Genomic DNA, 24,966 nt, shown 5'->3' with positions numbered 1-24,966 from the left:
CTTGAGGCTGGTGCTCAGTTATTGCCTTAAACTGGATACTGCAGCACTGAATTCATTTGTGATTATTTAACTAAGCATCACTGTCTGTTGTTTTTTTGGAGCTGTGGTCAGGGCCCCCTCTGCTCCAGCTCTCAGCAGCTCGCCCCCAGAGTGTGTTGTGTTCTGGAGGAGGCCTGCTGGCCGTGACTGTGTGTCTTGTGTTCAGAGTACTCCAGGAACGTGCCGGCGTGGAGCCTGCGGGTGGTACCAGCCGTGGCCGGGGCGCTCTCGGTGCCTCTGGGGTACCTGCTGGTGGTGGAGGTGGGCTGCTCCCACGTCGCCGCCCTGGTGGCAGCTCTCCTGCTCCTGACAGGTGGGCAGGCGCTGCGTCCTTCAGCTGAACACGGGATATCTGGGTTCCTCGTTCTCTTCGGGGGGAGGGGGGTCAGTTTTTGTATTCAGTGGGTGGCTCGGGGGGATGGCACCCCTCTTCCCCTCTCCTTGCAGGGGGTTCCTTACCCAGGTGGTGGGTCTCGCTGATGGGTGGCGTTTTTCACTTTGAGGGAAACAAACATCCTGTTTTTTTAAAAATAAATTCTGGATGCCTGGGAGAGGCCTTAAGTACTAGAATGTTGCGTCAAAAATGGGAACTGTAAACAACTATAATGTTGTATATTTTATAAACGACAGCGCGAGCATCCGAAGGAAACCCATGCCGACACTGGGAGTACATGCAAACTCCACACAGACAGCACCCCAGGTCTGGAATGGTACTCAATGCCTCAGCAAAGCGAGGCAGCGGCGCTCACCACTTCACCACTGCGCCGCCCATATTTCTGTGAAACATCCGTTCTTTAATTTTCTTCCCCAGAAAACTCCCTCGTCGTCCAGTCCCGGTTCATGCTGTTGGAGTCGGTCCTTGTGTTCTTCCTGCTGCTGGCCATCGTGTCCTACCTGAAGTTCCACAATGCTCACAGCTCCGGGTAAGGCACAGCATTTCAGTGCTCCCTGTAGTGTGCACAGGCCGTCTGTCAGGGACAGCCGAGTAATCAGGCCCGTTCTTCTCTCCCAGCTCCGGCAGCTCTGTGAGCACGTGGGCTTGGCTCTTCCTGTCTGGGGCAGCCTGTGCCTGCGCTGTAGGGTAAGCCTTTGTTTCAGAGCTGTTCTGTCGCGGTTCACAATCGATGGCTTTCCCAAATGAACAGAAAATATACCTGCTTTTGACTAGTTTAGCCTTGTTTAGAAAAATCTGCAAATACATATCCAGTCCCTCTTTAAAACAGATGCATGTTACTGAGCCGAAACTGTTAAGTCCATACATTGGGTGAATTAAGCAGAATTGCTTATATTTGTGCTTCAAAAACCATGATGTTAATTATTAGAATAAAGTTAATTTGACAGCATTCATTCCAAATGACCCCAAAGCAGTTTATGTATAGGAGGGGCCTGACTTCATCCACCAGTGTAGGGTGGCAAATTCAGCCTCTGTGCACCAGCTGTCCCACTGCTTAGCGAAATGAGAGAAGTGGGACATTTCTTCTGCACTTGAATTAAAGTGAACACTTAAAGGGGGTCAGATTGTGCTCGTCCAAAGTGGAATGTAGGTTGGGCAGTGCGTTTAGCACCCCCCACGCTTACGAACAGAGTTCAGTGACCAGGCTGTCAGGACCTTGGTTTACTGTCCTATCCGAAGGATGACCCATCCTTCACCTTCTCATCCCGGCACTGTCCAGGGCTTACCTTCTGGGATCAGACAAGATAAGGCTCAGGCTAGAAAGTGGTAACGCTGAGGCCAATAATCTATACTATTATACATACTGTGCAACCCATAAATAATACTCTATATCATAGTTGAGTCCAGTCTTTAAAATATGTGAATGTTTTAATGGAAGATTCCACATTCTCTCCATCAGATGTTCAGATCTTCAGGGACTGAGCAGTTGACATGCACTCAGCTGTTAGCTCGTGCGTTTCCCTCATTGCTCTTTTCAAACTGGCTTCTCTAGAGTGAAGTACATGGGCCTCTTCACTTACCTGCTTCTGCTTCTGCTTGCGGGAGGACACACCTGGCAAGTCATCGGAGACAGAAAGCTGGGGAACGTGAGTGTGTGGTACACAGGCCACTTTCACTGCATTTTCAAATCCTGTGAACCGGAGTGTTTATTAGTGCTTTATTAAGGCTCACATTTTGTCCTGTGTTGATAAGACGATTGAAAGGGTCTGTAATCTGTATCCACCAAGATAAACCACAGTAGACAGCGCTGTGAGCTGGTGGGACTGTTGTTTCATTCGTGATCATTGTGCATGTGCTGAATACATTTTACAGAGAAAGTTGCTATGTGTTTTTTGGACCTCGGCTTTACCACTGGGTTTTCATTTTCTAAACGCAGTTGATCCAGACTACATTCGGTCTATACAAAGGAAGGTATAAATGAGGTGTGTAGGCATTGAGGAGCATGCAGGTTGGGTGCAGTGTCTGAAGTGCGTCTTTACTGGCTTGCAGGCGACCGTGTTGTGCCAGGTGGTTGGCCGGGGCCTGGCCCTGGTGGTGCTCCCTGCCCTCCTCTACCTGGGCTTCTTCTACGCCCAGCTGAGCCTGCTGTACCGCAGCGGCCCACACGACCAGATCATGAGCAGTGCCTTCCAGGCCAGTTTAGAGGTGGGTCAGCTCTGCGGCGCCGACACGAGCGAACGTGGCTCGGTTTGACTTCGGTCTGCTTTGGCTCCATCAGACACGTTGTCTTGTCTTGTCTTGTCCAGGGCGGGCTGTCTCGGATCACGCAAGGGCAGCCTCTGGAAGTGGCCTTCGGCTCTCAGGTCACCCTGCGCAATGTCCTCAGCAAGCCCCTGCCCTGCTGGCTGCACTCCCACAAAGCCAACTACCCCATCAGGTAGGGCTCTCGCACTGGAGATGGGTGAAATTGTCATTCCTTCATGCAATATAGCGCCTCCAAAATTAGATCTGTTTAAAAATTAGAACAGTTTTTGGATTGTTGTTGGCCCCATCCTTTAAATGGATTAGTAACTTGTTTGGTACGACAGCCCTAATATCCCAGTTACCGGCTGCCGACACCATTTACCTAAACGTTTCCCGCAGTGTGCTCATACAGTACCTTCCTGTTCATTTGTCCTCCATGAGGATTGAGATCTAGGAGACGCGTCTGCTCTGCACATACGGAGAGTGTGGGGGTCGAAGGGTCAAGTCATGGGGTCCATTCAAGTCTTAGTGGGCTTCTGGGATAAAGGTTCAGTGATTGGAATACGTCTTCAAGTGCCGTATACGCTAAGTCCTTTGTGTGCTGACTCTCCTGCAATGTCAGGTGTTAAGTGCATCATTCTCACTTTCCTGTCTGTGTGGCCCAAGGTACGAGAACGGCAGAGGCAGCTCCCATCAGCAGCAAGTTACCTGCTACCCCTATAAAGACATCAATAACTGGTGGATAATTAAGGACCCAGGGAGGTAAGTACCCTGAGAGTCATCGACTTGTCACCTCTGATCATTTTGTACATTATAAAAAGTGCTTGTAAGGTGGTAATGAGGGGAAAGACGACTACATAAGAAGCACAACCTTATTGTTTTCTTCCACAGTGAGAATCCTGTCCATTTTGTCCAACAGAAGCGAAATATTGCCTCATGGTCATGCCCTGTTTTCAGTGCTGTCACTGCAGACGCCTTCGTGTCGTGAGTTTCCTGTTCCTTCAGACGTGTTTCTGTCCTGTTCTCAGGCAGGAGCTGGTGGTGAGCAGCCCCCCGCGGCCGGTCAGACATGGGGACATTGTCCAGCTGGTGCACGGCATGACCTCTCACCTCCTCAACACGTACGCCCCACATTTCGCAGCCGGCTAAACTTCTGGGGATCTCGCCACACTCCTTGCTCAAGTTTGCAGCAAGCAGATTTTGTTTGTAGCCTATGGAGAGCAGTTATTTCAGTGTTGGGCATCTTCCATTGTAACATCAGCCGTTACAATGTTCTGAGCCTCCTCTGATCCTTTCTAATGTCATGAATACTGTAGCACAGCTTAGTCTGGAAAGACAGAAGAGACAAAACTTGTCATTTTACAATCTTCGCAGTGATTAGAATCTTTAAAAGCCTGATCATAGCAGCTCCAGGTAAATTACATGAGAAGCCAGTCTGAAGTATTGTAGTTCTTAGTGTGACGTTTGCTGGGCAGATCTAATTTACTTATCTAATTGCTGTCTCATCTCCTGTTAGGCACGATGTGGCTGCTCCCATGAGCCCTCACTCACAGGAAGTGTCCTGTTACATTGACTTCAACATCTCTATGCCTGCCCAGAACCTCTGGCGAGTGGTAAGGAAATACAATGCGCCTCAGTTGTTCACTCTGAAATCAAGTAAATATTTGCCTTATGCCAGTAGATAACAATTTAAAACAGTGGAGCGTCTGCAGTTAAAGGATGTATCTGATTGTTGGTGGCGTGGTGGTTATCTTTGCTGAGCTGAATTCCAGACCTTGGGTGTTTACAGGGGTTTCCTCACAGTCCAAAGACACTGGTGGGTTAACTGGGAAGCCTGGCCCTGGTGTGTGTGCGTGCCCACTGCTTGCTGGCTAGGCTCCGACTCCCATGCGACCCTGACCCTGATGAAGCCGTTAGGAAATGGAACGATTTCATTATGATTATAGAATTCGAGCTCAATATTGTTTTACACTGTTTTGCTGCCTGCATTTTCTAGTCTGTTCTATTGAAATCTAAATGCCAGAAGGAACATTTTTGAGACAAAGCTGTGCACGATAAGCCTGAAAGCACAAGGGACAGCTTGCAGGTCTGGCAGGTCTGCTTGTATTTCCAGGACATTGTGAACCGTGAGACGGAGCACGAGGTGTGGAAGACTATCCTGTCGGAGGTCCGACTGGTCCACGTGAACACCACAGCAGTGCTGAAGGTAAGAGCCTTTCCCAGAGACTCATCGAGACACAGCATTTGGCCAGGTAGATCATTTTATCAGTCCTATTTAAATTTAGTGTACCTGTATAGTTAGAAATATCCCATGAAGTACAATAAAGTTAACCAAGTATATGCTATGTAATGTTTCATCAAAGAAGCTCCATTTTCTTTTGCTTCTGAAAATATGGTTATGTATCCCACCATTGTTTTAGAATGCTTCACATGGTAGATTTTCTTCTGCCTGTTTTAATGCCATCTACACTGGTAGCCCTTATCTGAGATGGCTCCTGGGAGGAGCAGGTGGTTGTTGTGTTGAATGCCGGTCTGGAGCTTGACGGGAGTCCTGTTCTCTGTCTGGGGGGTGATCACATCGCTGACACTGGCCGTGGCTCCAGCTGAGCGGAGTGTTGCTGCCCGAGTGGGGGTTCCGGCAGCTGGAGGTCGTGGGGGACAGGATCTCGAGAGGACACCAGCAGAGCATGGCCTGGACTGTGGAGGAACACCGCTATGGAAGAAGTAAGCTACCGAGATGCAGAACGCCCACCGGTCTGGGCTCAGGTGGTTTCCAGGTCTGCTTCAGTCTGAGCGTGCTTTGTTTTAGTTGTGTCTTTCATTTTATCATGATCGTCAAACATTTTATCATCTAAAAAAGGTCCAGATACACACGCTCAACTGAGAGGACTATAGCAATAATAATTCTGCCCTTTGAAATGCTAAATTTGTATTCAGAAGCCAGAAAGAAAATATTATTTTCCCCTTTCCTCTAGGTCGTGAACAGAAGGAGAGGGAGCTGGAGTTACACTCCCCAACGCAGATCGACGTCAGCAGGAACCTCAGCTTCATGTCCAAGTTCATGGAGCTGCAGGTGAGATCGGCGACTATTATTCACTGACCCGAGTAGGGGACACCAATGGCCATGTCTGAAAAGGAGTAGGACATGGTGCTTAGATATTGTGCACCATACACCAAGGAGAAGTGAAATTTGGTATCTGCTGATAACTGGAGGCACCACTGACTATGGCAGCAGGTGCAGCAGTGTTTTTATACACCAGGAATGCACTGCATGCCCACCGCCTAGCTCTGGCATTGGTAGTGTCCTGCGGTGTGCACTCTTGACTTATCTGCAGGTGCACGAAATCTCATTACTCCACTGTGCCGTGATTAAGTCCTGTGTTTTTGTGAAGCCACTAGTAACACTGGGACACGTGTTCTCTGGCAGTGGAAGATGTTGACACTGAAGAACGAGGAATCGGAACATAAATACAGCTCCTCCCCTTTGGAATGGATCACCATGGATACCAACATTGCGTACTGGCTCCACCCCTCCAGTAACGTAAGCTGTAACCCTTCTCCGAGCCAGGCGGGGGGTTCTGTGGCTGGGCAGGTTCATTTGTCCCAGTGCCAGAGCCGCCATGTGGACCGAATGTACGGTCATTACGAACTCTTCCAAACTAGAGCGCATTCAGTCCACCCTGCTCATTTATTCTGTTTTCAATATGCAGTCATTATCCGAAGGGCCCTGCAGCGTGTATTCGAGAAGAGCTGTTGCTGCAGAGTCACAGTACGACCTGGGCTTTACATCTCTTCCAACGTAATGAGCCCAAGCAGGTCCAGTCAGCATGACACCCAGGGCTGAAGCTGGGGTCCCCTGCCTAGCCTTACACCTGAGGCCAGGGCTGTATACAGTATGTTTAGAAATATTACTGCAGTGACCTCAAGGGGTTTGATGAATGATGTCGTGGGGAAAAGCAAGAAGAGGTTGAAAGTGTTTGTGTGTGCTTATCCTAGGCTCAGATCCACCTCATCGGGAACATCGTCACCTGGTCTTCTGCCAACCTGGGCCTGGTCGTGTTCGTGCTGCTGTTCCTCTGGTACCTGCTGAGGCGGCGGCGGAAGATCGAGGATATTCCTCACGGTACGAGTGAAACTGTAGCGCGCCGCCCTGGCAGGGCTGAGCCACAGCCTGGCCGGGATCGATCCCCGCTTCAGTCGAGCATTGATCTGCGACGCAGAATGAAAGGCTGGGTTACTGCATTCTGATCAGATCTTTTCAAATGTAAGGAAGAAGATGCACAGCTGTCTTGTGTCATATACGTCGCGCTCTCCCACTCTGTATTCGTCTCGCGTGTTTTAATTGTCTGTGCTTCCCTTGCTCTCTCCCTGCCCGTGTGTCTGCAGCTTCCTGGTGTCAGTGGACTCTGGCAGGGGCAGTGTGTGCAGGAGGCTGGGCGGCCAACTACCTGCCTTTCTTCATGATGGAGAAAACGCTCTTCCTGTACCACTACCTGCCTGCCCTCACCTTCAAAATCCTCCTCCTCCCCATAGTGCTCCAGCACCTGCACCACCACCTCCTCAGGTACTCAGGGCTGCGGGCCGACCTGTGTTCAGGCGCTGAGTTTCCAAAGCCACGTCTCAAAGGCTTCCATTGCCAGTCCCCTCTGTCCAAATTAATATCGCCATTATTTAGTGATGCTGGCTCAACACTGTTTCCTTCTTGAATGTACGTATGACATTGTGGGAAATATGATTAGTTCTTTTTTACAGTGTGTGTGTGAGACCTCATGGTGAATAGTGGCCTGTCTTTGACGATACTTTACGGAGGTGTGATAAATACTACCTGTTGTTGCCTCTCTCCAGGTCCTCGCTGCACAGACGTGCTCTCGGTGGCCTGCTCCTGGCCTGGCTGTCCTCGGTGTACCTGGTGCACCGCCGCTTTTGCCCCCTTACCTACGGCCAGCCTGTCCTGTCCGCCGCCGAGCTGGGGGCCCTGCGCTGGAGGGACTCCTGGGACATCCTGATCCGCCAGCACTGACGGCCGACAGGTACTGCGACCCTGGGAGAGGGCGTGGACTGGAAACTGCGGGTGGAGAACGACATTGTGGCCCTTGTCCCTCACACCAGTTATACATTGTGGACGTGCACAGGCCTCCTGCTGTCACCCATGACTATTTGCATTTTGTCTGGGAGAGCCCTGTGCTGTATTTCTAATCTGGATCGTCTTTTTTATCACGTACCCACCCAATCTGGAATCTCCAAGGCTCGGCTAGCCCGGCAGGAGAGGAAGCTCCAGTTGCAAGTGTGACGTGTTGTTCACTCTGTCCCAGCGCCACCTGTCAGCGAGTTCCAGTCCCCAGTCCCAGTCCCAGTCCCCTAGTGGCATGACCCAGGCTCAGTCCCGCAGCGTCCTGCGAACCATGGGAGTACCTTCATGGGCAAATGCTCAGACCAGCTGCTTAACATGAGTTAAGCTCACACAGGCCCTGTCCCTTACATCATACTGTATCCACAATAATGTGCTTCTTTTTTAAAATGGAGTACCCTTCTTCAAGCAAGGCTAAACGCGTATTTCACCATGGTGAGGCTGGATCCTCAGGGTTCTATGTGTGCTTCATGTGCACACAGCAATAAGTCTTATGTTCTGCATTAAATGACAGTGTTTTAAAAAAGGGAAACTAAAACTCTTTGAGAGAATATCATAATTAGTAACTTTATATTAAAGTTAGCTAGAGTGTGATGGCGTAAAATGTTATCTTTTAAGACAACCTTAATAGCAACCTTAATAATTTCCTTATATTTGAAAATGCATTTTTAGTTTTAGACATATTTGTGATGTCTTTCACAGTTGTACATGAATCATTGTACATAAAGAACGATTAAAATATCAAAGTTGAAATCACTGTAATTCTTTATTACAATTTCTTCAAAAATGAAAACATTAACAGTAATGACCTTTTTAAATGAATTCTTCTTCAACAGAGATACAGTTGTCCATTTCACAAATGTGAAAACACTTGCATTTTATTGCAAAAATATTCAGGTAGACATCCAAAAGAATTAAAATATATTTATACATTATTCTCAGCAAACATATACATAGAATAAACCTAGGTATTAGAAACATGTCCTAGTATGAGTAGAAAACAGTTGAATTTGTTAGTGACTTGATATAAAGAGAGAGTAGAGAAATGAACACTTCTCTGGAGTCGGTACGGATGTACAGCATACAGGTGGCGGAAGACATGTGTCCTTCATGCCAGTGGCAGCAGCTGCCCTGTGTGCAGACATGGCAAACCTGTGCCAGCAGAGCGCAGATTTAGACACGTTTACAGCACCACCACGCTCATAACACTGTTGACCTGTTCTCCTTTTCACAGTCACAAGTCCGGTCGGGAAACACTAGAGTTCGCAAGCGGAGTCCTAACACTGCCACTGCAGGGACAGCGGGATTCCTAAACACCAGGGGCCATTAAGCTTTGTTAGCATTATACTCTTTATAAGTATTGTGCACATATTTTATATGTAAACAAAAGGCTATAACTGTTTTACTTCTTTTGTAAGATTCCCATGTGTTATGCGTAATGTGAAACACCGAGCTGTACTCTAGGTAGAAGACCTGTAAAAAGCACATGAACTGAATGGGGATAAAACAAAAGGTCTGGATTCATTATGAAAAAAAACAGAGAAAATCTTAACTAAGTGAACAACACTATCAGGCTGTGATTAACCATGTCAGCTGTTGAATACTGCTGACTACACTAAATACCACTTTAGGAAACGGGAACAGGACTAGACACTGATGGTCGGCACGGATCAGCGTGGCCTAAGGAGAACCAATGGCATATTCAGCTACAGTTATTAAACTGTTTTTACAACATTAATAAATAAATGCTTGTTTTAAAAGGATTTCTTTGTTGCCCTTTATTCACTTTTCTGATGCACAAAAGCACCCTCTCCAATGTGAGAGGTCTGGGAAATATATATTTTATAAGCATTTCTCAAAGTACCTAACCAAAAACGCTGGGGATTTTTAATTCTAATCTCTCATTTATGAGAGACTGAATTTGTTGTTTTGTTTGTGCTAATAACACTTTAGAGCACAGGGCTTTGGAAACTTGCTCATTTCCAGGACTGAAGGTCCACTGCAGCTGCCGTCTCCCCAGGACCAGGGACTGTCTCTGACAGTGCGACTATAACAAGGGGCAGCTGTGCTGCACGTGCACGATGCTGCCATCACAGTTGCACCTGACGGTTTGTGTTCTAGATTTGTTTTCTAACTTGCTACTTCTATAAACGCATTCCTAGAGGATTTGCCGAGATGTCCTGCCTCTCTTCCTGATTCGTTGGTTTGCTGTCATTCTCGTGGTCATGTCTGCCCACAGCTACATGGCTATAAACTGATTACAGTAGACACAGCAGCCTCCCACACTGGCTAGAAGGGGTTATGGGGGGGTATCGATGAGGAGTCGAGATGTCGGGGCGCTCGCTGCTCGTGTACCCGTTCTGCAGCTGCAGGAGTGCGCGGAGGCAGGGGGCTGGGCAGACAGGAACTGGGAGGATGAAGCCTGGGGGCTGTGGAGGTCTCAGTGGGGTCGGCTGCTGGGTTCCAGTAGGATACGTTTCCCTGGGGGGGTTGTCACCCCGTTACCCACGTCCCCTTGCTCCGGCAGGCCCCGCTTGTACCCCCGGCCCTGGGCGTCGCTGTGCACGGCGCCGCGCTGCCACCTGCAGAGATCTCCGTTCAGGATGTCCTGGATGTGCTGCACGATCAGATTGATCGCCACTGTCGTGAAGAGAGAGGACAGTAGATGGAGAGGGGGTTCGGTACAGCAGGACGGCTCAGGTTACACGAGCTCCAGGCTCTAGTACAAACCGGTGAGGCCGGAAAGCAAATCTATGTCTTTAACATTCTTTTCACTCTACATCTCTTTACTAATGAAATACCGGAACGTCAGCTCATACAAAAAGCTTCCAGCTTTTTGTGGTTCAAAACCTATGCACTGAAAATCTTCCTTCCATTTCTAAAAGAAAAGTATTTTTCTCAAAGCTCTTTGTTTTTGTGTTTTATTGCCTTGCGATTAACATCTCTTTGAACTTACAATAAGACAGTTCACTTTCCCAGTTAAAAACATTAACGCTCCACTAACAGCTACCTTCATATCACACTACTCACCCATGTTATCCACTCCTCGGGGTATTATAACATCTGCATATTTTTTAGTCTGCAAAAGGAAAGACAAGAATCAGCTGTCTTCATAAATCTCCTAAACCCCACAAAGCAACAGTGCAGAAACAAAATGAGCCCGTTTGACCTTCCAGAAAGTTGAATCTTAAGCTTCTCATTCCATTTATAGTCCATATTTATATGGTAAAACCAAGCATTTAAAAAGAAGCTTTTCTGGTCACCTTCATTTTTTAAATTATGTTTCACTGGTACAAGAAACTTATCCAAATTCTCCCTTCCTGCATTATTGGTCTCACAGTAAAATGTTAGGACTACTAAGCAATTGATAATCTTTTAAAATGGTCAGTGTTCTATAAAATATATTTCATCATACAACAATCAACATTCTAGCAAAGCCTTTGCAGAACTGAATTTCTTTTTTAAACATTAGTAACAGTATTACCGGCAAGCAAAACTCTTCAAATGCAGGTTTTACAAAGGTGGTGTACTGAGAGAGAATCTGTTCTAGGTCTCTCCCTCTCTTCATGTCCCGGAGAACTGGAAGAGAATCAGAGAAAGCATCAACTATAGCAGCCTTTGGGCACATTAGGAAACTGCCTTATTCCTCTGGCACCTTCATTTCCAAAACTTTTAAGAACTTTATTAATGGGTAAGATATCTGGTGTAAACTTACACTTTTTCCAAATAAAATACAAATTTAGTAATATATAATATATCTTTAGATGCAGAGTATATTCAGTGTTGCTAAAAAGCTTCATTAATGTGTAACATAGTGTAAACTTGACCTTTTAATAATAATAATAAACTTTATTTTATATAGCACCTTTAAAGGTGGCTTCTCAAAGCGAAAGTTCTTTTCAAATAAAAAGAGTATTTATTTTAAATGTACCGTATAGTCTATGTTTGTTATTATAAACTTCATGCAAGACATAATGGCATTTAACAAGCTTTCCTGTCAAACCTATATGCATCTTTGAGGTTTTTCTTTCTTGTCTAAACCAGATAAACTCTTTTCCAAACGTGGAAATTCAGAAGCTAGAAAGAGGGTCTTTTTTCACTCCCTGTTTCCGACCAAGACGGGGAGCTCGACTTGTCCCTACCTCTGCGTGACAGCCTCACGTCCGAGTCGGTGTCCACGAACAGCTTCATGTGGAACATGTCCCGAATCTCCTGGGAGTAAAACACCAGGATCCCCTCAAAGAGCACTACATCCGCTGGATAGACGGTTATCCTGTCTTGCAATCTGAAAGGAAAACAATTTTAGAGCTACAGAATAATTCCCAAACCTCTGACATTTACTGGAGGAAATGGAGGACTGCTGCACTCTCACTATATTGTTAAATTGGCGAAGCAAGTTAACGGAAAGGTCTTGTCACCCTGATAATAGAGGTCAGCCGCACAAGTGTCTAATATAAAGTGTCAGTTTGTATTTAAGTATTCTGACATTGTTCAGTCCTTTGTAGTTCACGATAGTTTTATGAAACCTTATCTGAATATCTCAAGGTGCTATTGTTTGTGCTGCCTTCACAGAATTTCCTCTTGCATTTAGAGGAACAGAATAGCAAGACGTTGTTCAGATGTTGAAATAAATGAGGTTGTTCTTATGTCAAAATACTGAATGTCGGACCTATTTTTGTTTTACCTGGAATGGGTGACAAAATCATATGTAGGGACTTCCACCGCCTTCCCCTCCACGATGTCCTTGAGGGTCTGATACATCAGTTCATTGTCGAAAGCATCTGGAAGGAAGGATAAAGGTGTGACGAAGGGCAGCAGCTGGCCCAGAGGCGTGCGGGCGTGATTAACGGTCACGAGCTCGTGGAAGCTGCCCGGGGGCGCTGGGCCGGAGCGGAGGGTACCTGGGTGGTCGAAGTTGTACTGGCCCTTCAGCGCCTTGGCTTTCTGCTCGGAGGTCAGGACCCTGTAGAAGGAGTCCTGGCTCACGATGACCACCTTCCGCTGGTGATGGTCCACCTCGTTCTGCCCCAGCAGCTCCATGATCTTCGCACACACTGTGGACTGCAAGCAGATGGCTTGTGAAAACATCATCCCGTATGTGTACATCCTAATCCTGTACATGTTAGCCCCCCTATACAAGTCACTACACTTTACCTGTTTGTTTTGTTACCGATGTCCAAGATCTGACACAGTACAGATGCCACTGTTAATATAAGCCTGTTTTTACAAGTGGTTTAAATAAAAAAACTTACCAAAGATATCATCAAAGGTATAATAAACGGGGCGAGTTTATGGATTTAAATTCAAGAAAGCTCTAGATATTGTTGTTACGGGGTTTAATGGATTATTCTTCTTCATAAGGATACAAAAACTGGTGGAGACTGTCGAGTCCCTGTCTAAAGTAGTTTTATAGCCAGTTTGTGTGATGTCAACCTTTTTGATAAAGATTATAAAATTGGTCATGTGTATTAAGCTACTAAGGTTTAGTAGTTTTTTTTTTTCCCTTAGCAGCTGCTTTGGACTGCAAAAGCAAGCCAAGTAAATAGGTTGATCTAAGGCAGTGAAACAGAATGTACCCTGAGCAGAGATGAAATCAGTGTTCTTTTCCAGGCTTTAACTGTTGACTTGTGAGCTCTGACCTACATTCCAGCTGTGCCTTCCCCCTTCCAGAGCTTCGTATTTGCGCCACATCTGAACAGCTCATCTCTGGGAAGCCCAGACCCTTTTCTCCCGGGAGGGAAGCTCCATAGAGCAGTTTCAGAAAACATAATGTCACATGTTGCTGGAGGACCAGACATCACCAAGCACTACTGGGCACTTTTTCATTATAGTTATGCCTCTGGACCGCAGGAGAGCTTGGTTATTTTTATATAGAGTTCTTGAGAGGCTTCAGCAAACTATAATTAGCCATTGTGTAACAAACACACAACCGTGAGGGCCTGTAAACTGTAGTAATGTGGTTCTGCAAGGTGCCATGAAGTACCCCCAGGGAACTGGATCAGACTTTAACTGAAGTAACTGTAAGCTAATATGCGATTCCCCACATTAGCACTGTACTCAGAGCTGCTTCACAGATGGCAGAAAGCATGGGCAAGTACACACTACACTGTACGCGCAGCACGAACACTGAATCCTGTCTTTCTAATTGTCTTTCTAACAGATCCGGTGACACTAGCCAGGGGTGGAGGCAGCTAAACCGAGCTAGCGGGAGAATTTGTAAGCACATGGTAAAATACCCTGAACGCCTGTTTTCATCACTCATGCTCGGTTCTTACAGGCCGGAACCAAAAAAGTAAGTCCCGACTCTCAAGTGGCTCTAATCAGAAACATGTAATGTCTGCTTATCCAATATCCATGCATAGTCTGATCCACAGAAGCCCTTTTGTCTGCTAGTTTAGTTATCGCATTACCGAAAGCATCGCCCTTAATATTTTGAGACCCCAAGGCATTCAACTGCACATAAAAGGTTATTTTTGAAACCCCTAGAATTCCAACTGATGTTGATTACGCAAAAAAAAGTCCTGTCATATGGCAGTGCTCATCTGGGAGAAAATGAGTGCTACGGCTCCAATGTATGTCTTAACCGGGCGTTATCACATCGTGCAGCTTGCAGACGATCGATCAGTGACTGGTTTTCTACGGCTGCTCAACTCGTTAGCTGGTTCAGAATCGGTCTGGCTGATATTAGTCACTCTCAATGTCTTAGAACCGCTGCTACTCTTGTGTATACCAATGTTAACAGTAACGTCAGGACAGAGAGGGCACTGTACAGGTAATAATTTAAAGCCAAAATTCAGGGGAATGCTCAGTGGCCCGTTCAGTCCCCGCACGGTTTGTAAGTTCAAGTGACTTAAGTCCTTTGTCACATTTTCACGTTTCATTCTCGCATGAGGCGCGACAGTGCGACTTGTATTGCTGTGAGCAGTGCCGGCCTCCGTGCTGTGGCTTCGGGTGTCGAAATAAAAGCCGAGCTGCGACAGTCCGACATCAGAGCCGGCGCGTCGTGTCGGCCAGCAGGGTGGGGGACAGACACACGCCGGGGTCGCCCCGAAGAGTCTGACTTGCCCTCGCAAAACGCGGAGCCGGGACCCGTCTAGAAGCAGGAGTTGCCCTTACTCGCATGCCGCCGCTGTGAATTATAAACGGCTTGTTGGGGACTAGAAGCCACTGCCTACGGTGAACTGTGAAGCAATGTCCCCGGCGCAGCAGTGAAATGAGCCGCCGCCCCTCACCTTTCCGCTGGCGGTGCCTCCGCTCACGCCTATCAGGAAAGGCCGGTGATGAGGCCGCTCGGGTTCAGCGGGCAGCCCGACACCCGCCATGGCTGTTCGGCAGTAATCCGGTAGGTACGGGCCCTCCGCCTCCAGCGAAAATAGGTCTGCAAGTCAGGAATCTCACCGTTCCTGGGGACTCTGGACCCTGCGCCGCACCACCGGGCCCTGCACAACTACAACTCCCAGGACCCTTTGCGGAGACGCTGCTTTGCTTGGCCGCACGGTAGGCGAAAGGGATGCCGGTAGTTGGAGTATGAACTTGTTCGCTGGGAAGTTCTTGGTCCAGCTCAGCGCGCATGCTCGCCGAGTGGGGTTGCGAAGACAGCGCACTGAAGTTATGGCAGTATGAGTGCATGCTGTTCTCCGTGTTGTGACATGTCGAGAAGATGCAGTAGACATTTTAATGCAATGGCGGTGAGGTGTTTTTTATATAATACTTCAATAATTGTATAATTCGAACAAAGCGAGTTTTCTTGTTTAGTTTTTACTTTGCTGTGTCTTCACTGTGCTCTACTGAATCTGGAAGTGTGGGAATACTGTAAAACGCATTTCAAATCCTACTCGCAGTGTCTTCCCTGCAGAGGAAACTTGAACGATGTTGAAGGCCTCCGTCACCCCTCCTGACCATGGATCAGTAAAACACAGCGTTGTCATCGTTTCACATGGCTATGCAGACTGGAACAATCACTATATCCCGAGCCAGAGCAGCAGGTGCAAGGCAGGACACACCTTGGACAGGACACCAGTCCATCACAGGGCACACAGACACACCAGGGCCAGTTTCCCCAGAAGCCAGTTACCCTCCCAGCAGGTGTTTGGGCTGTGGCAGGAAAGCAGAGCACTCAGAGGGAACCCACACAAACTCCACACAGACAGCACCCCAGGAACTGAGCCCAGGACTCCAGCACCGCGCCACTGTGCTGCTGAGCCACGTTATCTCCAGCTTACTTTATTTGACCATCATATCACTAAAAAGACAGAACAGTCGATTATTACAGATACTGCTAAATCATAATAATCGCAAACACAGCTCCTGCTGTATGTCTAGATAAGGCTGAACGCCAGAACCATGAAAACTACAGTATTCCCGCAAACAAATCTGGATTTTGTGTGGCAGTTATCCCAGTAATGTAACTGTAGTAAGGAAGAATTTCCTATGAAGTCAATGCTTATGTTACTCAGGTGATACAAACCTGTTGTAATCAATCCCTGAACCCAGTAGTGTGTGATCAGACCATGTGATTGCACTCATGACTAATTTATGCAGCCATGAAGCCTCAGGCTCATATTACTTGAAGCCCAACAGCAGCTCAAGAAGCCCTCTGTTCTTTGTGTCAAACACTACAGTATCCAAACACTTGGAAGCTGAAAAGGTACTTGGTACTTCTGCGGCGTTTCATGACTTAAACTGCCACTCCCTGCTGCATTTCTCAAAACTTCCAAAGGTTATTCCCTCCAACTAATATTAATTTACTGCCCCTGGCTGGTTTCTCTCTCACTGTCATTTAGTCACTGCATGTGGAAGCAATTGGATTACCTCAGTGTGATACAATGGAAAATAATGAGAACACATACTGATAATTCACCTTGGGCTTGAGCATGAGATTTTATATACAAGGCCTGTGCAGAACATTTTATTATCTGAACCAGGATAACTAAGATTGCCTATAAATGCTGGGCATTCAAAGCAAGTCCAATATGCTCTGAAGAGTGTCAGGTGTAACTGAATGTAGTTCCTTGTCATTTCTACCTGTAAATCCTAAAATTTGAGAATTTTCTACACCTAGACTCCAGAGTCACAGGGATTCAGGTCAGTTAACATGATTTTGTCCTTCGCTATATAGGGAATCCTGTTAAAAATATTGTTCTCGAAGCCTGTCCTCAAACCCCGCAAGGTCCCTGTAGGTTTCTTTGCAAAACAGCAAGATCAATCCCCAGAGAAATACCTTTTCACAATGAACACGCTTCCCTTTGTGCTGTCTTGATGCTGCTGTCTTGGGTTTAGAGGTATGAAACTGTAGCCATAAACACCTTTTAGCTTGATGAAGGCAATCAGTGCTTCCTACCTCATTCTGGTGTTTTGAATCTTTAGAAGTCAAATTATTGCATTTAGTCAACTCAATCACAAATACGGCACTTCATACATTACACTCCATGTGGCTTCTACAGATGAATGCTGTTGATGCTGTTTTGTTTTTTTGAAAACACTTCTTTCTAAGATGTGCAGCCACCCCATACAAACCAGTCTTCTCTGGGATTTGTCTGGTGATGGTACAGTATACGATACGAATACATCAGCCTTCACATTGCTGCATTCGCAAACATGTCTGTGCTTTTGCAACACTCACCTAGAAGACTTTTAGTGGGAACCCTGTCTTCTCCATGAAACAGTTCTGTGGAGAGGCCGCCGTGTTTACAGCACAATAGCTAGTATCTCATACGGAGAAGCCAGGTAGTCAATGTTCAACAAAGCAGGACTCCCATTTGACACTTTGATATTGCACATCATTCCATTTTATTACAAATCGGTGACGTAAAATTATTTATTGGTTTACCCTCGTTACATATCCAGACAAAACATGTGCTTCTAACAGGGCATGAGTAATGGACTCTGGATACCACAATAAAGGCGTCAGGAGCCGATTCTGGATTAACTCAAGGTCGCTCTGCAGTTCAGAGTTCTCTGGTCAAGCTGTCCAGAACACCCTGCGCAGGCTTCCTCGTCGATCCAGAATTGACTTGGCCTTTTGTCGCTCGGCTGTGCCAACCTCCTCTCTCTCTCCTGGCTTCTCATCGCCTCCTCAGCCCAGGGAGAGCTGGCACCACCAGCCAGAGCCTGGATCACTATCACAGCCTGTCCTTATCCAGCACACAACCTTGTCAATTATTAATGAAACCTGATAGACTCGCTCCCTGCAGAGGAAAAACACAACAGGCTGCTTTCATTTCAGAGAGTTTTGGAGCCTAAACTTTAAACACGTTTTCTCCCTGTCTCTTACTTTTCAGCCAAATATGCGTTGATTCGTCTCTGGCACAGTTTAATGGTGGATCTTCTGAATGACCTCATAAGCCCAAGACCAGGTTTTCCAACAGAGATTGATACAGCTTTTGTCTACCAATGGACTCAGGTAACAAACATTTTTTTTTTTGCTTGTAGTAGAGTTGATGTTTGCTCAGGTTATTTTGGGAATTTGTAATCTATCAATTACGCAATCAAAAAAGATACGCAGACCTGTTCTTTGAGGATCTTGTTTTTACATGGTGTGGGCTTTAAAATAAACTGGACAGTAGGAAGAATCCTGCACATTGGTTTCTGTTGTTTCTGTTCAGAACAGGACAGAATATGGGCAGTATTCTGTGTAATTGTGTGATTTGTACAATAATGTCTGTGTTGGAAGCAAATGTAATTGGAGTGTATGTATTAGGTTTGCTGATAATAAAGAAGAAAAAATAGTTGGTTACAGATATTATTATTAAATAATTTTAAATATGAGTTTCTAAATTTGAAGAATAGCTCCATCTCTTGTGTAGTTTTCATGTTTCTTCGATAGTTCTAGTTAGGAAGAATTGAAAGAGAATCAGGAAGAAAATCTCTGGCATATTCAGTGATACAGACCCTTATCAGTACACATCACTCAGAACTGCTATTCAGAAGGCAATAAAAGTGACTCTGCTTTCTGTTGTAAAACTATTAAGGACAACATTCAAAATAGAAAGCAATGTAAAATTATTACAGGAAGGGGTGTTGTGCAGTCAGATATGTTTCTGATATTTACAACATGCACGATTGGCCTTAGCATTATTCAAGTCTGTGAGGCTGGGATTCATCACTGGTCTAGTGTTGGTCCAATGTGAAGTGATGAGATTTGTACCAAGAGGTACATTTCTTTTCGCTCCACAGGGAACACAGTGTTTTTACTTCTGTTACCTGTCAGATCCAGCACTCAACACACGTCTTCCCAAAAGGATTTAGGAGTTCTTAGCTATAGAAAATCTTTAGCTTTCAGAAAATGAAAATAATTCTTTTTTTTGCAAGCAAATTGATTGTGCTTGGTCAGTTCCAGATTGCTATTGCAATTGATCAAATAAGACCAGTTTAACTGTCATGTTCGTCCGTCCAGTTTCTAACCAATTCTTCAGTTCTTCTCATTCAGGGTTGTGGCAGGGTACGCCCTGGGCTTGACACCAGTCCATCGCAGGACACACACAGACACTGGCACAAACACGCACACACCCACACCAGGGCCAGTTTTCCCAGAAGTCAGTTCACCTACCAGCACATCTTTAGACTGTAGGAGGAAACCCGATTTTTACTCTAGAAGCCTGCTTAAACCAATAACTCACAGAAACTTGGCTGAATTCAGACCTAGGCACCCGGGCAGAGACTGATACTTGTGAGCTGATTGGCTGTTGGCAGAAGCCCTTTGGCAGTTGGCTAATCGGTGTTCCTAGTCCGGTCTCGTACCAGTTCGCTATCGCGATTACAGGGCCTAGCTTGTGTTCCAAGTGAAGTCGGGCTGTTTTGGGAATGCCGTCCCACCAAGTTTATTTGCGCTGAACAAACAGTCTAAGTGTTATCAGTGTTTCTCCTTAACATAACGTTAAAATAAACTGATACAGGAGCAACGGAAGCTGGAACACTGAGACCTGGGCGGTGAACACGCAGCGGAAGATGCCGATTGTGGATGTGCTTCTAATGGCTCCCTTGCTTCTGCCCTCTCCACTGGCAGGGACGGGCCCGGGCTGTTCTCCAGAGAGTCCCGCTCCTTACCCACAAGCCCCGGAGCCGCCGGCAGCGAATCGGGGCATGGCTGCCCTCCCAGCGGCCGTGCAGTCTTCTCCTCCAGCGCCCCCCGAGGGCGGTCCACCCCCCGCAGAGGAGGGCGGGTGCCACTGGGAGAATCCCGCCGAGACCTCGCCGGCCAGACCTGCGGCCCCGAGCTGCGAGCAGGAACCCCCAGGAACCTCACCCCCGCTGACTGGAGAGCCTCCCCCTTATAGTCCACCGGACCCCAAAATGGCCTATCTGTTGTACCCTCCCCTCCAGCCACAGTTCCCTGGACTGACTCCCATCATCCACCAGCCGGGACCCAGGGAGCCCGGCCTCTATCAGCAGCCCCTCTCCCCGACAGGGAACTACCCCTACACCATCGTAAGAGCCTGACTGTTTTAATCACCACGCGCTGAGAGAGTGGGCGCAGGGGTTAGCGTTGCTGTCTTACAGCACCGGGGGGGCCATGAGTTTAATTCCGAACCGGGGAACTATCTGTGTGGAGTTTGCATGCTCTCCACGTGTTTTTGCATGGGTTTCCTCCAGGAGTCCAAAGCCATGCTGGTGGGTTAATTGGCTTCTGGGAGAACTGGCCCTGGTGTGAGAGTGTGTATATGTCTGCCCTGTGATGGACTGGCGTCCCATCCAGGGTGTATCCTGCCTTATGTCCATCGCTGGCTGAGATGGGTTCCGGCTGCCCTGTGATCCTGCGTTGGCTGAAGCAATTAGAGAATGGATGGGTGTTGATTAAGCATTTTAATTGAGTTAGCATTTGCAAAATTATTGTCCTGTGCTCATCTAGACAAGATCACTTGTGTTGTTTTCTTTAAATTTGCCCTAACACTGTCACTATGCTGGGACCGCTCTTAAAATTCTTCGGTGTCCTCCGGAACAGTTCAGGTTCTGATTTTTCTCTTGGGATTTTTTAAATAACCATCAATGGAATAACAGAAATCTGACAGAAGTGATCAGCTGTGAAGAGCATTATTCTGAGGACCACAGCAGTGACTGAGCCCTCTCTCTGTATTACAGTACATGAACAGTGTGCCGGTGACTGCTGACCACAGACCGCTGCCCAAAGACTACCTGGTGGAGTCCCTGCTGGTCACAGTCTTCTGCTGCCTGATGAGTGGGCTCGTGGCTGTCATGTACTCGTACGAGGCAAGAGAACCATCCTCTGTCCTTCCATGTCCCATTGCAGGGAATATATAGGCAGCACAGTGTCACAGTGCTGGGTGCTCTCTGTGTGGAGTTGGTGTTCAGTAGTGGTAGGTTATTTGGCACAGGAGTGAGTGCCCGTCCGTGTCTGTCTGCCCTGCGCCCCGGCCCAGGGCTGGTCACTCCTCGTGCCCACTGCCTGCCAGAACAGGCTCTGACCCCTCTGCAGCCCCGACTCAGATAAAGCGGTTCGAAAACAGATGGCTGGGAGTCTTTATCACATCCCAGTCAAAGTCTACAATTTCAGGAAGGTTGACAACAGCGTGCTGGAGAGCACAGCTTGTTCACCACACACACAGAGCCGCCGTTCGCTAGTTGAAGCTCAAGCCCCGAGAGCCCACGGCATCGTTCGTGCAGTGAACCGAGCCCATGTCCCGCTGTCCTCTGTCCCTTGCAGACTCGCTCCGCACTCAGCCGGGGGGACCTCGTGGAGGCCGAGCGCTCCTCGCAGAAGACGCGCTCCATGGTGCTCTTCAGCCTGCTCTTCGGGGTCTTCGTCTCAGTGGGCTGGGTCATCTACGTGGTGGTGGCCTTGTATGCCCTCTGACCGGCAGGAGGACTCCTGCTTCAGCCCATTCCCACCCTTCGGGGAACTGACTGGGCGCTGGAGAAAGACTCGGATGGTACTCGGGACCCCTGCCTGCACTGAGGAGCACGCTCTGCAAAGGTTCTCTACCAGCTGACCAGAGACTGAGGACTCCACAGGGATCCATGTTTTCAAGACTTTATGGTTAGTCCTGTTCAAAAGCAACTGGGTTTCATTTTTCAAAATGTAATCTGCATAATGGAATTACCTGCAAACCACTCTTAAAGAAAAATCAGTGCATCATTTCCTACTTTACCTCTGAACAAACAAGCACCTTGAAGAGATCTTGACTTCCTGCTCTGCATTTCGGCTTTTCCCTTTTTAATGTTTCGTTATTCTATCCAAAATAAACCCATGGAAATGAGTGGTAAATAATGGTCATTTCCAAAGCTCCTTCCCTTAAAATAAGAACAAACACCTTTATTAAAATCATGCAGCAATGAGAACTTGATTTGTGGGCACCTTCCTAATGTCATGTGTTTGAGCAGGTTGTCCATCTTGAAATATACAGTATCTACCAGTTCCAAATTAAACTGTCAAAGGTCAGGTCTTGCAGGAACATCCCTCTACACTAATTAGTCTTGATCTGTAAACCAAGTTGGATGGAATGTAGAATAGTGGGAACAGACAGTTCCTTCACTTGGTGGTTTTGGAAGAAGCCAGGAGGGACCTGCCCAGCTGGTGACCACCCTGTTAGAGGAATCCATCCCAGGCCGTCAGCTGGTGGTGACACTGCAGCAGCTCGTCAGCTGTTTGGAGTTGAGAGCGACCTTCACAGCTTATGGTATTATGGTCCTTGTGTACCACAGCGTTAAAGCATTCCCTCCTTTGTGGAGTTTCCAAATTTTAGTTAAAGAAAAGATGCATAAGGAAAACTTTGACATCTGTGATTAGAGGCATCACTGGCTTCTGTTTTTGTTAGCAAGCTGTTGTCCCCATGTCTGGACAGACTCAGACTTAAACACGTCCCAATAAAGCTATTGTTTATTATGTTAACATTTCATTCATTCACTATGTGGGTTACAGAAACAGGCAATACACTCAAAAAGGGAAACAAAACTCAGGGAGACAAAGCCCAACAAAAAAAATGCAGAAGCAGGAGTAATATAGCATCGAGCTATCCCAGCACACCTGGCTTCGGCAGCTCGTCTCTATGGTCTGTTGGCAACACCCTCCTGTGAGCAAGAATTCAAACTGCAAGCAGGCGCCTCTCTGTTACTGAAAAGATTTAATGGAAAGCCTAAAGGAAAATATCGATGAAGGAAACATTTAGTTTGGGGTTTGCAGAAGATGGAGGCAAACCTCCAACCTAGAGCAAAGTAAATCGCGTTCCCCTGTATCTTTTTCAACGAGGTGACACTCGTAGTCACGGAGACCAAGAGTTCTTCAGGCGCACCAATGGCGGGTTGGAACAGTTTGAAAGACCAGACCTTCACTCGCTAGAAAACAACAACAATGACAACAGCAAAGAGGGGAAAAAAAAACATTTTTGGGGGAGGGTCAACTTCAGTGTTTCCTTCAGTGTCTATTAATACCTTTAAGTTCAACATTTGACACAGACAAATAGGAGAGCAAGGAACACTCACAAAATCTGACATTGAACAAGCAGTTAATTCTGCACTGAGCCAAAATAAGCAGAAAAATGTTTATATACAAAGCGTAGTCATAAATAAAATGAATATGCCTTGAGTTTGTTTGCGCTGTTTCCTTATAGATGATTACATTCTTTTAGTTTCAATCCACCTGCATGTCATTTATAAATTGTTGCGTCAGGAGTTTTACGATCCTAGAATTCTTAAAGGTTTGGACAGAAGCAACTGCAGCTGGTTCTCACATACAGAGTAACTCCCTGACTCTTTGTTAGTCACGTTCTCATTTTTCCATGTGATCCCCAGCCACTAAAAAAAATAAAAAATAAAGTGACCGCCGTCAAGTTGTCCAAGTGAATGTGAACCTAAAAACCAACTAATAAAAGAGCACAAATACTTCAGCGCTAAATTCACAGATCTCATAGCTCTGAAAACCAAACATCAAACCAGCAGAAGCCAAGCTTTAGAAACTAACTCAAGATGGAGGACCTATGGCACAGTCCAGCCATCCGCTGTAACCTCTAGGGCCTGTGAGAGATCGGAGGTGATCTGTACACCCCAATAACAGCACATGAGTTAAGGGGATCAGGTGTGAAGCCATACAGCTTTTTTTTTGCCTCCTGGAAAAATGTTGCAACATTTAATTATCTGAGATAGGAGAAACTCATTTTCAGGGGATTCAATCCAATTTCAAGGTTTTATCTTTAAAGAACACCTGTTGAGCACAATGGGGATGGTTTTATGTTGTTTTAGAAGGTGGAAAGATCTTTAGATTAGAATTCTGGTTCCACAGAACATTAACAGGTCAGAAAACTATATTAAGTAAAAAGGGAATTGTTCATCTTCTTTCTGGGCATAGTTAGGCTTCATATATTAAATCAGTACAACAACAAAGAGGTCACACTGTAATGATCTCTGATAAAGTGCTGTATCCTGAAAAACTGAATATATTTAAAAATAAGCCACATGTAACTTACTTCTCTCTGCTGTGGATTTGTATGAGAATCTGAGCAGTTTAGAGGGAAGATGATGGAGGCTGCTAAACCAGATAGTTCATACTCACTTGCTTTTGATGAACACTATCAATGCAAAATAACTAAATTTGGTTCACCAATATAAGCATTAAATGTAATGCAAACTGTTAAATAAGAAAACCCTATATTTGGTGCCATCAATGTCAGAATCCCTGTGCCAGAGCAGGGAGAGAAACTAAATCAACCTCACATTTATGACAGCACTAGAGAATCTAGCCTCTTTGACCTAAAATAACGCTCATTCTTTCAGACTGTATTGGAACATCTAAAAACTGCACTATCGGTTACAGAATTAATGTATTCTGTCCCGTTCCTGAAAAGCTTCCGTTTCAGCAAAAACAGAAGCAGCAGCAAGATGATTCATCTCCTGTAAGTCAGATGAAATGGAAATGAAATGGAGAGCGTGTGTGAGCACTCAGCCTGTTCACTATATTCTTGGGACCAGCGGACATGGGCACCTCTGAGCTAATCTATTCGGAACCATCTTACGTCTGTTCTGTGTTTGCTTTTTGTGACTGTTCCCCTTTTGATCAATGGTTGTTGTTGCCAGTTTGTCTGGGTGTCCGTCTGTGGGTCTGTCTTTAGCTCAGCAGCTCCAGGTAGGTGACAGGAACTTTTCCTTTCTGATTCCCCCTCTCTCCGATCAGCCAGTCAGGGTCCATGCCTGGCACAGTGTACACCGTGATTAA

General features: G+C 46.5%; 4 protein-coding genes across 15 annotated transcripts in view; 2 read left to right on the top strand and 2 right to left on the bottom strand.

Moving 5' to 3' along the window:
* Positions 1 to 8,558, top strand: part of pomt1 (protein-O-mannosyltransferase 1) — a 12,553-nt gene extending 3,995 nt beyond the window's left edge. For both annotated transcript variants that reach the window (XM_088615064.1, XM_088615063.1), the window contains exons 5-20: positions 206 to 352; positions 851 to 962; positions 1,052 to 1,120; positions 1,986 to 2,079; positions 2,483 to 2,638; positions 2,740 to 2,870; positions 3,344 to 3,439; positions 3,706 to 3,798; positions 4,194 to 4,290; positions 4,791 to 4,883; positions 5,281 to 5,401; positions 5,653 to 5,750; positions 6,105 to 6,218; positions 6,674 to 6,800; positions 7,064 to 7,241; positions 7,523 to 8,558. In XM_088615064.1, coding sequence (XP_088471190.1) covers positions 206 to 352; positions 851 to 962; positions 1,052 to 1,120; positions 1,986 to 2,079; positions 2,483 to 2,638; positions 2,740 to 2,870; positions 3,344 to 3,439; positions 3,706 to 3,798; positions 4,194 to 4,290; positions 4,791 to 4,883; positions 5,281 to 5,401; positions 5,653 to 5,750; positions 6,105 to 6,218; positions 6,674 to 6,800; positions 7,064 to 7,241; positions 7,523 to 7,697 — 1,901 coding nt within the window. In that variant the 3' untranslated portion in view covers positions 7,698 to 8,558. The remainder of the gene's footprint in view (positions 1 to 205; positions 353 to 850; positions 963 to 1,051; positions 1,121 to 1,985; positions 2,080 to 2,482; positions 2,639 to 2,739; positions 2,871 to 3,343; positions 3,440 to 3,705; positions 3,799 to 4,193; positions 4,291 to 4,790; positions 4,884 to 5,280; positions 5,402 to 5,652; positions 5,751 to 6,104; positions 6,219 to 6,673; positions 6,801 to 7,063; positions 7,242 to 7,522) is intronic.
* uck1 (uridine-cytidine kinase 1) lies at positions 8,553 to 15,171 on the bottom strand. Of its 2 annotated transcripts, none has more exons than XM_088615073.1 (7): positions 15,038 to 15,171; positions 12,707 to 12,866; positions 12,490 to 12,586; positions 11,948 to 12,090; positions 11,290 to 11,384; positions 10,836 to 10,884; positions 8,553 to 10,445 (listed from the first exon to the last, which is right to left on the bottom strand). In XM_088615073.1, the coding sequence occupies exons 1-7, from the start codon at positions 15,125 to 15,127 to the stop codon at positions 10,246 to 10,248; spliced, it is 834 nt and encodes a 277-aa protein (XP_088471199.1). In that variant the 5' UTR covers positions 15,128 to 15,171; the 3' UTR covers positions 8,553 to 10,245. The 2 variants fall into 2 exon arrangements, with proteins under 2 accessions (XP_088471199.1, XP_088471200.1); XM_088615074.1 differs by lacking the exon at positions 15,038 to 15,171 and adding an exon at positions 13,058 to 13,209.
* prrt1b (proline rich transmembrane protein 1B) lies at positions 15,009 to 22,650 on the top strand. Of its 3 annotated transcripts, none has more exons than XM_088615076.1 (5): positions 15,009 to 15,147; positions 18,086 to 18,207; positions 19,810 to 20,231; positions 20,883 to 21,011; positions 21,466 to 22,650. In XM_088615076.1, exons 2-5 carry the CDS (start codon positions 18,198 to 18,200, stop codon positions 21,613 to 21,615), a joined length of 711 nt encoding a protein of 236 aa, XP_088471202.1. In that variant the 5' UTR covers positions 15,009 to 15,147; positions 18,086 to 18,197; the 3' UTR covers positions 21,616 to 22,650. The 3 variants fall into 3 exon arrangements, with proteins under 3 accessions (XP_088471202.1, XP_088471201.1, XP_088471203.1); XM_088615075.1 differs by lacking the exon at positions 15,009 to 15,147 and adding an exon at positions 15,163 to 15,302; XM_088615077.1 differs by lacking the exon at positions 15,009 to 15,147 and adding an exon at positions 15,330 to 15,493.
* sh3glb2b (SH3-domain GRB2-like endophilin B2b) overlaps positions 22,621 to 24,966 on the bottom strand; it is a 41,667-nt gene continuing 39,321 nt past the window's right edge. For all 8 annotated transcript variants that reach the window (XM_088615065.1, XM_088615069.1, XM_088615070.1 and 5 more), the window contains one exon: positions 22,621 to 24,966. In XM_088615065.1, the coding sequence (XP_088471191.1) occupies positions 24,859 to 24,966 (108 nt within the window). In that variant the 3' untranslated portion in view covers positions 22,621 to 24,858.

The sequence above is a fragment of the Lepisosteus platostomus genome, chromosome 21 (assembly GCF_059453375.1).
Source record: "Lepisosteus platostomus isolate fLepPlt1 chromosome 21, fLepPlt1.hap1, whole genome shotgun sequence".
Lineage (NCBI taxonomy): Eukaryota > Metazoa > Chordata > Actinopteri > Semionotiformes > Lepisosteidae > Lepisosteus > Lepisosteus platostomus.
This window is presented reverse-complemented; position numbering and strand designations above follow the sequence as displayed.

Excerpts from the sequence above, each read along its gene's own strand:
- uck1 (XM_088615073.1), bottom strand. The coding sequence starts at position 15,127 with ATGGCGGGTGTCGGGCTGCCCGCTGAACCCGAGCGGCCTCATCACCGG. Across the intron at positions 12,867-15,037 it reads GAGGCACCGCCAGCGGAAAG|TCCACAGTGTGTGCGAAGAT; the intron begins GTGAGGGGCGGC and ends ATCTGCTTGCAG. Across the intron at positions 12,091-12,489 it reads GATTTTGTCACCCATTCCAG|ATTGCAAGACAGGATAACCG; the intron begins GTAAAACAAAAA and ends TTTTCCTTTCAG.
- prrt1b (XM_088615076.1), top strand. Across the intron at positions 20,232-20,882 it reads GGAACTACCCCTACACCATC|TACATGAACAGTGTGCCGGT; the intron begins GTAAGAGCCTGA and ends TCTGTATTACAG. Across the intron at positions 21,012-21,465 it reads CTGTCATGTACTCGTACGAG|ACTCGCTCCGCACTCAGCCG; the intron begins GCAAGAGAACCA and ends TGTCCCTTGCAG.